Source organism: Ptychodera flava, chromosome 11, assembly GCF_041260155.1.
Source record: "Ptychodera flava strain L36383 chromosome 11, AS_Pfla_20210202, whole genome shotgun sequence".
NCBI classification, from domain to species: Eukaryota; Metazoa; Hemichordata; class Enteropneusta; family Ptychoderidae; genus Ptychodera; species Ptychodera flava.
This window is the reverse complement of record NC_091938.1, coordinates 17242265-17253751: the sequence shown is the minus strand read 5'-3', so window position 1 is coordinate 17253751 and position 11487 is coordinate 17242265. Positions and strand designations below refer to the sequence as shown.

The following is an 11487-nucleotide window of genomic DNA, read 5'->3' as shown; positions in this document are numbered from 1 at the left end:
AAGTTTTAAATAGATAGGAAACAAGGTCAAAAATAAAAGCATATTGTAAATGAGCAGGGATTTACTCCATTGTGAGATATATTATAAGTCAACATAATTATATATGTATAAGCGATAGTATGTATTCAGTCATTCATTTCAATATGTCAGATGTTCATCCAATGGCAATATTGCTATTTTACAGCTGTTTCGATACACCATATTGATGAAAAGTTAGAAACCTTGTTGCTTGATTTTATGGTCTTACTATAAAAAATGACAGAGCAATCCAATGCAAATCTGAATGGTAATAAGTTAAAAGAGAATTTGCACAGCTAAACAAATTCTGTGAAGAAAATATCTACATCGAAAATGACAAAAATGTCTCAAAACATTGTGTTAGCCATATAATCAGAATGTGAACAAATCTGAGTGAGGTCTGACTGGCGTATGATTCACTTCATGAAGCAAATGTTAAAAGTGAACATCACAATAATATCTTGGACACTTTTATAAACAAAAACAAAAAATATGTTATATATATATGCGCATAAGCCACGTACAACCAGAAATACCAAAGCTACCGAAAGATTGGAAAAACAGTTTTCAGATATAGCTCTCGGGTGTGAGGGATTATGATCAACATTTAGGGATGTGATTTAGATTGATATCGGAGGCTTTGATAAATAAGTGAGTGATGTCTTTGTGTCATTGATCATTAAGTGAAAATATTTTACATAATGAAATTTAAAACAAACAGCCTTGTCCATTCACTTTGAAGAAAACAGAAACATTTTCAAAAAGCTTGCATCGTCAACTTCTGTACAAATGACAGATATGTGAAGTCGTCTTTGCATAGTTTGACCGTATTTTGGCTTTTTGGCTTGATTTAGATCTTCCTTTGTAATGAAAATGTACCTTTGGCAATGACAAACTTCTTGTATTAGTGTAGCTGCTTTTGTGTATTTGTCTTTTTTTATTAGCTCACATTTGGTATACCAATGTGAGGTAATCGTATAAGCTGAATCAGTTCATTTGCATGCCATTTGCATGTCTGTATGTATGTATGTATGTACGTATGTATGTATGTATGTATGTATGTATGTATGTATGTCCGTCCACATCAAAAACAGCTAAACGGCAGAACCTACTGTCTTAGTATTTGGTGTACAGGTGCACCTAGGGGTGGAGATGTGAATTTGTTCAAATGAACTTGTCAGTGTCAAAAATATGCAAATGAGGGGGAAAAAGGAAAAACCCTGCAAATTGCTAAAACTCTGTAACCGTTGGTCAGATAGGGTTGAAACTTGATGTGCAGGTTCCTTTAGGTATTCTAAAGCAGGTGTGTAAAATTTAGGATGAAATTTGCATGTTCCTATTTTTCAGGTAATTTTTTCAGTTTTTAGTAAAAAAATGTTTAACTCTGAAACCATTCATCTGATTGCTCTGAAAGTTGGTATACATGTTCCTCAGGATGACATCAGTCAAGTGTATACAAATTGAATTGAAATTTTTATATTTGTAATTTTGGGGCAATTTTCCGAATTTTTGGTCAAAATTTTTTTTATTCAAGAATAACTAATCTGATAGCTTTGATATTTGGTATACAGGTTACTAAGGTTGATCCAAATCAGTTTGATGAATATCGTGAAGATATCTTGAATTTTATATTTTTGCTGAATTTTTTGGTTATTTTTCTCATTTTAAGTAAAATTTCTTCTTCTCTGAAACCGCTAGCCCAATTGCTCTCAAATTTGGATTGGATGTTTGCAAGGGTGTTACCCTTCTAATTGTTGAAATTACGACAAAATTGGAAATATAACTGTTTTGGGGCAATTTTGTTATTTTGATCAAAAAATCGTAAAAAACATTTTCATTTTAAAGCCCCTGGACAGACGGCTTTTACATCTGGTGTACAGATGTCTAGGGATGACAATAGTTAGATATGTGAAAATTGTCGTGAAATATACAAATTTGTATTTTAAAGACAATTTTGTCATATGGTCAATCAAACTTGTTCTCAAAATTACTTGTCTGATAGCTTTGTAATTTGGTACAAAAGTCCCGAGGGATGTTATTAGATAAATTTTCTGCTCAAAGTGTTGTGAAACCCCCAAATATTTATATTTTAGGTAATTTTCTTTTGTGACCTTAAATGACCTACACCAACCAAGGATTTGTTGTGAGACAGTTTCGAAGGCTGTGAACATAATTTTGTCTTGTTTAATATCAATTTGTAGTAAAATTTGATCCTGAAAACAGAGCTGAGGTAAATTTTTTCATTGCGAATCAATTTTTGCAACTTTCGCATGTAAGACACACAAGAACTGATGAGAAATTTGGATCCAGGATAATTCCAGATGTCATAATTTCCCCCCCCCCCAAAGTGGAAGGAATTTCACTATCTGTATACGTAACTGATTTAAGTGCTGTTTACATTTGAATGATAGCACTCATAGTATTAATTAAAACATCCGCAAAGTTGTAAATATACTGCCAGCTGGTCTTATGTAAACATGATCAAGGGGTGGAACATTTGATATTCAGGAGGGAGTAGGGGATAGAAGATTGATGAGGTAGCATTCCTTTTTAAAAGATCCCTTTTATATTTTTTCCTACATGTACTCTTTTTTCCCCACTCTCCCACCTTTTCTTTTTGTCAAGCTTCTCTGGCTAATTTTTGTTGACATTTGCTTATGTATGTAGGATCTGCTTGTCCCATTGCTATAGAAGTTGATATGCATGTTCCTAAAGATGACCTCCAGTACCTAAGTTGCAGACCTTATTTGCTTTTGTCATTCTTGTTTTTCTGGTGGATCTTTGGTACCCATACTGGTAATATGTACCAATTCTGATAAAATGTGAGCGACTCCGTATAATTGCGGTTACGTATTTTGGTCATCTTTTTGTCACCATTGAAAAATGACCGTGGTCAAAAAGAAAGATAACAATAGACAATAGGCTGATAGAACAAATATAGCAGCAAGTTCTGAAATAGATAAATTTCAGTCGAGTTTATGGTAGAAGAGTTTCATAAAAAATGTTCTGTGTGTACCCTTTGTATCTCTCAGTTCAAAGCTGTAACTTTATAAATGATTTTGTTATCATAAAGAAGGAAGTGAAGTGAAAAGACACATACAAGGTCATGGTACTCATTAGAATAAAATTGGTTTTGGAAAAGACAGTCATTTCAAAATTAGGGTCTACAGGGGCAACACAGATATAAAATGAGATACATAATGGGTAACTAGTGACATTTTCTCATCAAAATGCTGTCAAATTCTCATTACCGTGCATTTTTCACTTTGTTTTTCCAGTACCAGACTCCTTAAGTCATGAGTGCTATTACAAATGAGGGTTATCCGGTGCTTTGCCGAGTGTGTGGCGATAAAGCCTCTGGATTTCATTATGGTGTGCACGCCTGTGAAGGTTGCAAGGTAGGAGCATTAACATTCATCCGAATTCAACAGCCAAAAAGTTCATTGCAGTATTTGCCACGGCTTGTTAAAACAGATGTCCAGCCAATTTACATAACAATACATGATTGGCATAATCTTTTGTTGTGAAAATGTTTCTTTTAATATATGAATAGATTGCTCCATAAACGGAGGTGTGGCCTACCCCTAAAATTCCCCTTGCGGTGAACCCTGCAGTGAATTGAAAGAAAATCTGCATATATAAATAAAGTCCGTCATGCGTCTTCAAAAACTAAAAGCCTTGAAACTTGCAATGGAAGTTGACATGAACATCTTTTGGCCCTTCGGGTCTTCAGTACAAAGATGGGATATTTTAGATTTTGTGCTTCTGCCACTATGAGTACATTCAATTGCAAAACTCCTGTTCGCTGTTGTGGTTTCTTTTGCTATATCTACTTTTGTAGACTTCAGAGTGTGCGTGAACTAGAAGATCCATGTACTCAGTGACAAATCTTCAAGTCTTAGTGTTGTGTAGAAATATACCTCAACTATAATCCCATTCATGTCCTGACTTTCAAAAAAGCGTTATTGTATAGTCATTAGTCATTCCAAAAGCAAAACATGAATAAAAATGAGATTATTTGAATTACTATCATATTCTTATTTTAATTCTTAGGGGGAAGCACACTGTACACCACATTGCCTCATACATGACATACAAAGGGAAAAAAAATATGATTTTCTTCTTGAAATCGAAACCCACCTTCATCACATCTCGATTATGTTTCAGAGAACAAAAATATGTGCATATTTTATGCTTCAAAAGGACAGCATCTTGACATCTTTTATGACCCTTCATAAGCTTCATCAGTAACTTATACGTGTGTTTTATTTTGCCTTTTTTGTCTCTCAGGGGTTCTTCCGAAGAAGCATCCAGCAGAATTTAAAGTATCCTGTCTGCAGCAAGGGAGATGACTGCCTGATCATGAGAATCAACAGGAACAGATGTCAATACTGCCGATTCAGAAAGTGTCTGACCGTCGGAATGTCAAAAGATGGTAAATATGAGTCGTCTTATCAATCAACAAAGTTGAGGAGAACCTGAATGAATGTAGCCGTGTGAACAGCGACAACATTTGTCATCATTTCCCTCTGTTCAACTTCATATTTAGATATTTAGGAATGACAAATGAAAATGTATGTGGATGAGTGTAAGGGTTTACCTCTGTCATCTCTCTCTCTCTCTCTCTCTCTCTCTCTCTCTCTCTCTCTCTCTCTCTATATATATATATATAATACATATATATATATATTCTCTTTCTCTCTCTCTCTCTCTCTCTCTCTCTCTCTCTCTCTCTCTATATATATATATATACATATATATATACATATATATAATACATATATATATATTCTCTTTTTCTCTCTCTCTCTCTATATATACATTTTCTCTTTTTTCTGTCTCTGTCTATATATATATATATATATATATATATCAGTGAGTCTGATTTTCGTGGTACTTCTAATGTCACAGATTACAAAGGTCAATGAACCGGGAAACAACCACCCACCCCCACCTCTACCCCAGTAGATAAGATCATCAGTTGAATGACATGTACAGAGAATATCTTTCAGTAAATACCATACATGCCCCTGAAATTCATATTGCATTTCTTCCCACCCATGTCATTTACAGCTGTGAGGCTTGGCCGCTGTCCAAAGAAGTGCAAACCCAACGGAGCCCCCTTGCTGATTCAGGTGCCTTGCTACAAGGACGATGGCTCCCCTACTCTGGCGGACAAGCAGATGAAGATCGAGCAGCTTACCCTTGGCATCCATGAGGCACACCTCAAGACAGCATGGAGTGCAAAACTGTACCCTGAATACAGTGACCATAGGGAAAAGGTGAGAGTTCATTTACAACTTCCATGTTCACAATGCCGCGCCTGGATGACTTGACATCGATCAAATTATAGTGGTTTGTTACAAGATGTTTTTTTTAAGTCATGAGTGGCCATTTTGCTTGTCAAAAAATGCTCTTGAAAAATTGAAATTAGAAAATGTTTGTAAGATTTGTCATGGATTGAATTTGATGACAAAATATGAAGAAATTTGACATCTAAATGCTGACACAATCTGGCATCACAGGTGATATCTGTGCTTTCAAACAGTGTTTAAGTGTAGCCTGATTGGCTATCATATCACCATAGTGTTTCTGATGGACTGATGACATTATGAACGGAAATAAAAATTGGGTTGTGTGTAAAACATTATCTTGTGGTACCGTCTTCACTTACAGCATGTGCAAATGTCTTTGAATGTTCCAAGTGGGGGCCAGTCTGTTTGTATTCACACAACCTTTCTGCACAATTAACAGCTGGGATGTTTCGTCCAGCAGCCTCGTAATAGTGCCTCATTCTTGTAAGGGGAAAAACTTGGAGACATTGCAAATCTGTAGACTTGTTCTGACTATGCATTGACATTTTCATTAGATAGTAAAAAATGAAAGATATGTAAAAATGTATGTACAATGTTTACATGTGGATTTAATTCTCAGTTACTGTGCATATCCATTCACCAAGTGTCATGTGATGCAAACCATACATTATCTTGTATGTACTTCTCAGAATTTCAATCTTCTCAGCATTTCCTAATAACCTTTGGTTGTTAAAATTGTCAGAGTTTTATTCGTGGCATCACAGCTTATTTTCAAATAACTCCTCATATTTGTAAAAAGGACCGCTCAGGTTCCAGGTTGATTTGTTTCAGAGTGAGTGTAATATTCATGACAAATTTTATGCATTCTTGTCAATAGGACCTTGAAAGGAAGGATTTTTATGGATCGAATGGACATCATACAGGGTCAGTTCCGGTCAACGGTGTTATTGAGCACAACGGTTATAATTGGGAACGAAATGGACACCACCACCACAATGGTATGAACGGGCAAAATATTCACAGGTATGGACCGTATGGCGTCAGCAACGGTCACACCAATGGTATCGGTCAAAACGGTCTGAATGGCTCTACCAACCATCATGATCATTGTAGCCAGAATGGCGTGAACAACCATTTTGGTCAGAGCAGCCATAACAGTCTGAATAGGTCAAGCGGTCACTCGGGACTGAACGGTCACAAGAATTGTAACTCTAGCCACGTTCAAAGTGAGCACAACCACCACCATGTCGCGAATGGCCTCAGTGGACAGCAAAAGCTGAAAAACCACCACAGCCTACTGCAAGTGATCGCCAGCAACTTCACTCCGGCCATCACCAAAATTATCAGCTTCGCCAAGATGATTCCAGGATTCGTCCACCTGGACAAAGACGACCAGGTCGTCCTACTCAAGGCCGGCTCGCTGGAGGTTCTACTCCTCCGAATGGTCCGTCTCCTCAATGTAGAGAGAGAAGCAATAACAGTGACCAACGGTTGCAAGCACATGTACTTCATGGAGGATATTCAGGGAAATACCATACGAGAGCTGTCGCAGGATGTCATTGGCTTTGCTCGCAAATTACTTCCCTTAGGATTGACAACCTGTGAGATGGCTTTATTTAGTGCCTTGGTACTTGTGTCACCAGGTAAGAGAGTCTCATATTTCTTGTGTCACAGATCACACAAGCTGTAAACTGCTTAACCCTTTGAGTGTTGTAATATTTCCCTCCAAAATTTTAGTGCAACATTTCACGAATTTTTACGAATTTTTCTGTAATTTGTTTGATAGTTTTGGACCAAATGGACATCACATTTCATTTGTTACAATGTTTTATCAAAATTTTAGCAAAACTGAAAAAAATTTGACTGGGGTATTTTGTGAATGTGACAAGAATTGACTTTGGCGCTTAAAGGGTAAAAAAGGTAGAATGCGCCTGAAGTTTTTCCTTTACCTTTAGGGTGCTCATTTTAAAGCTTCTGAAGTGAAACAAAATTGAAAATTTTATTTTTTCCTATAGAGCTAACACAAAAATAGTTTCCTTCCAAACATTTGTGCCCAACATAAATAGCAAGGTGTGAAACATCAAGCTTATGAGTTTCTGAACAATATTATCAAATGCCCAAAGTAACTGTACTTTCCTCCAATCTGATTTATTTTGATTTTGATTTTTTAGATCGGCCAGGATTGCAGGAACCAGAGAAAGTTGAACAGTTACAAATGGAGATTGTACAAGCTTTACAGGCCCAGATAGCCCTCAATCATACCAACAGTAAATTTCTCTTCCCAACGTTGTTAATGAGAGTGTCCGATGCGCGGCAGTTTAGCACACTGAACTCAGATAAGATGCTTGACATTCTGGATGAGAACTCAACAGCCACGGGAAGTATGGAAGAGCCTATGGATGAAAGTTAGGGCAAGACACGGAATTTTTCAATCCATGAGTTCCAGAATGCACACCTCCTGTGACGGATCACTGTTCAGTGGTTTGGGAATACATGTATACAATATATGGAATTGGGACTTCAGATTGACGTTTGAATAAATGGAAACCTGACCTTGGATCATGTTTTAAACATGGCTAAAATTTGAAATAGCAAGTCCTTACCGCACAATTATTCGTAACTGTGTTTTGTATCAGTGGACGCTTGTAGTCAAATGTACCTGCACAGTCGTTTTAATGTGAGAGAATTTCATGTAAGAGACTTTATCTTTCTTTTCACTGTTGTCCATTACGTAGACAGCATTTAAGACAGGAAAATATTTTGATTCTGTCTTACCGTACCTATGGACAGCGCCCTCAGCCAAATCCCTTTAAGTGAGGAATTTTGCCAGGGGTGAATGCCTTGCGACTGTGCCATCAACCTCCTACACTGTCGATTATCAGAAATGCTTATGTTGAATTCGGAGCAAGTCTGCAATGATTGCAAAGACTCCCCACAGGTAGCTTTCATATGTATTATGACTTTGATCATCCAAGAGGGCTGACTATAGCTGCCAAGTAATATTGGGATGATCTTATTTTGAGGGCGTTTTTGATCATTCTTTCAAATTTGTGTACAATTTTGTGTTTTGTGATCTGATCCAATATGGCTGTCTCAAGGTTATTTATATGTGTGTGCACAAAGTCATGATGAATTTTGTTTTCAAGGAGTTCAAAGTCTTGCAATTCTCAAAAGAGAATTTTGCCTGAATTCCATTCGGCATACCAAAGCAATCAAGACTAACCTTCTCAGGCCTGAACTCCTATATATAGGGATCTACATCAGGACTGGAAAGTTCATTAACGGCAAAAATGTCGCTGAAATTCTTGCACTACTCATTTATTTTCCTTAACTTTATGGTTCACTTCATCTTGAAAACTAAAATTTCTCCTGTGAGTGAGTTGTACGGCTGTCCGTTCTCTTTTGTAAAACAAAAGCAGCATATTACGAGTAGGTTAGACCATAACCCGTTGGTGATGATGAAATTTCACTCTAATAGTTGTGACTTTAAAAAAAGGTTGAATTTTAGTCGTCCATGAAATTTACATTTTGAAAAGTTCGGAGAGCTTGCAGATAGATATATGCAACCTTGTACTGATAGCAGAATATGTCTGCCACGATTGGCTGTACTTGCAGTCATTCAAACCATTCTATCTTGGAAATATGCAAGCTTCATGTGCCACTGTCACTTCTTCTCAGCTTTGTCTTCAACCACTTTGTGGAGAGAACGTGATGTGACACGCTGATGTGCCACATAACGACTCAGTGAAGTCGGCAACTCCAAGTTTGTGAAGGCTACCGGCCGTTTCTCGTCAAGTAAATGCATTCAGTAGTTTGATTGGTCTGTTTTGTTGCCAATACAAATTAATGCAAAGTGCTCAGAAAAAAGTTCTTCAAAATTTTTGTGTGGTAAACTTATGATTCTCAGATGATCATAACAGCGCGCAGTGTTCTTGATAGTCAACATTTTCAGAAAAAACAACAAAAACAGACACAAAAGGAAGTATTCTGTGCTGTTATTGTACATAAACGGTCTATTTGAATTTTTTCCTCTTACAGTTGTTGCTATATCTTTTGGTGTGTTTCAATTTAACCCTTTCACCACCATGGTTTGTCCCAAATCCATTGTTTTCTATGGTAAAGTTGGACCTGTATACAGGGAACTGGGGTTTCAATTTAAAACAAACCATGGTTCAAACCCTTCACATTCAGTTTTGCATGTAGCCCATGTTTATTTTATAGAGTGACAAATATTTTGTGGATGACCACAGATTAAAATCTTTTCAACAATCATTCCACCTCAGTTTTTGCCGTGAAAACCTCCTTTGACCGACAGTATCTCATTAAGTAGACACATAAGAATGTGCAGCAAACACTAGGTACTATTCACAATGTGCACAATTCACTTTCTCTATTCTTATGCACGAGAAAAGACAGCTGCTAGCTAAAAAAAAAAATTCATAAACTAAAAACTTAAAAAATGTTCAGTAAGCCCCAAAGCAGATTTTAAGCCATTTAGAGGTCTTGTTATTTGTGACTGTATCCAACCTTTCCAAGATTACCCCTTTCAGCTACAAATCACGGACTAACTTCAGGGGGCGACCAGCGATAGATATGAGGGTATAAAGAAAAATATGGAAAATCGAAAGCGTGTTTCACCTTCAAGGGACAATAGCTGTAACATATGCTGATATTTTTGTCATTTTTATCGTCAAAAAGGAGTGTATTTCATTCCAGCTGATGGGAATGTTGAAATGCCAAGTGGTGGCCTTGTAAACAGAATGTATTGTCAGCGATATTATGTTGACAATTGTTGTGTTGTAGGGACTGCACATTTGTCAACTCTTATACTGGAAACTTCACACACATACCAGCTGCGTCCACAAGTTTAGGCATTCCTATGTGATTTGTGAAAAGCACAAGAGGCTGGGATTTTTTTTACGAGAACAACAAAAATCAGTGGGAAAATTTGAAAAAAACAGAGTTACTGCTAATGGAGCAATAAATTTGAAGACATTCCGTGTTGTCAGGTAGCCATTCATTCAACGCTGTGTTCCCAATGTGGTCCTCTTACATTGCACTTTCTCAGGTGAAAAAAAATTGAGCAAAATTCCATCATATTGTCTTGTAATCCCTTTGAGAGAAGAACAAATCCAAAATTGTACCAAAACTGTCCTTATTTTATTTTCAGTATTGTTACTCGTTTGTTGTTGTCAAGTAAAATTAAATATATATAATATACATATATATGTATATAGTGAAAAAGAACTTGATGGCCGTGTGTCTTTCATATGCAAGTGATGATGACCGGATTGATGTGCTTGAGATATGGAATGGTTTTAAGGTACAGAGGAATGTGATGTATGTGAGTTTAGTTGTCTGCAATGGCAGACAGAAAGAACAGCCAACAGAAGAGGTTTGATGTCGAGGGTAGCTACCCCTTGTATCACATTCATGTCCAGCAAGCAATCACAAAAACACAAAAAAATTATTCAAATCCACAGATTTGTTGAAGTGTTTGGTGAAAACATTGAGACAGGAGTATGTATGGTTGGAATTTCAGCCATGAAAGTTTCTACAATAACTGGTTTCCCAGTCTAATAATGAGTCTTCATCCCTGGAGGGAAGAACTTCCTCAACCTTTTTTAACGTTGGATGTACTATGGTTCACATACATAGAATGCAACCTGTAAAATAAAACCTAGCCCTAAGTCTAAACCCCCTTCAAGGTTAAATTTGATGTGCTTGCTTGGAAAAAGTCTCAAGATTACAGTGCTTTCATGTATGAGGGGGCCTAAAGAAGTCTTGCCCATAGAGGAACCCCTGACAACTCTCACTGAATAGTCAACAATCCTCTACTCTGCAAAATTGAGCGGCTGACTCGCAGCGTGTTTGCAAGGTTATATCTGATTGGTCGATTGTCACTATTCACAGCAACTTAGGGAGTTTATTTGTATTGTTTTAATTATATTGGTAAGATTCAGCCAACCAATAGGATAACAGCTTCGAAATCGCTGCAAGTCGCCCCTACTCTGCAAAATTGAGTCGCCCATGAAAGACAAAGGACATAGAAAACAAAACACTGATGGCGCTCAACTTATTACTTGACATCGATACATTCCGAAAGAACTTGCATCTCAGTCGTGTGGTGGCGCTCAACATCACCGTAAGTACA

The 11487-nt window shown here is 37.0% G+C and overlaps 1 protein-coding gene across 1 annotated transcript; it reads left to right on the top strand.

Annotated features, from left to right (window-relative positions):
* The first annotated feature begins 3288 nt into the window (after nt 1-3288).
* LOC139143677 (nuclear receptor subfamily 1 group D member 2-like) lies at nt 3289-10580 on the top strand. The gene is made up of 5 exons (XM_070714195.1): nt 3289-3416; nt 4309-4453; nt 5092-5300; nt 6211-6976; nt 7505-10580. The coding sequence occupies exons 1-5, from the start codon at nt 3315-3317 to the stop codon at nt 7741-7743; spliced, it is 1461 nt and encodes a 486-aa protein (XP_070570296.1). The 5' UTR covers nt 3289-3314; the 3' UTR covers nt 7744-10580.
* The last annotated feature ends 907 nt before the right edge of the window (nt 10581-11487 follow it).

What these genes read in the sequence shown, in the direction of transcription:
- LOC139143677 (XM_070714195.1), top strand. Translation starts at nt 3,315, where the DNA reads ATGAGTGCTATTACAAATGAGGGTTATCCGGTGCTTTGCCGAGTGTGT. An exon ending in CGTCGGAATGTCAAAAGATG is followed by an intron (nt 4,454 to 5,091) that starts GTAAATATGAGT and finishes TGTCATTTACAG; the next exon opens with CTGTGAGGCTTGGCCGCTGT. An exon ending in CTTGGTACTTGTGTCACCAG is followed by an intron (nt 6,977 to 7,504) that starts GTAAGAGAGTCT and finishes TTGATTTTTTAG; the next exon opens with ATCGGCCAGGATTGCAGGAA.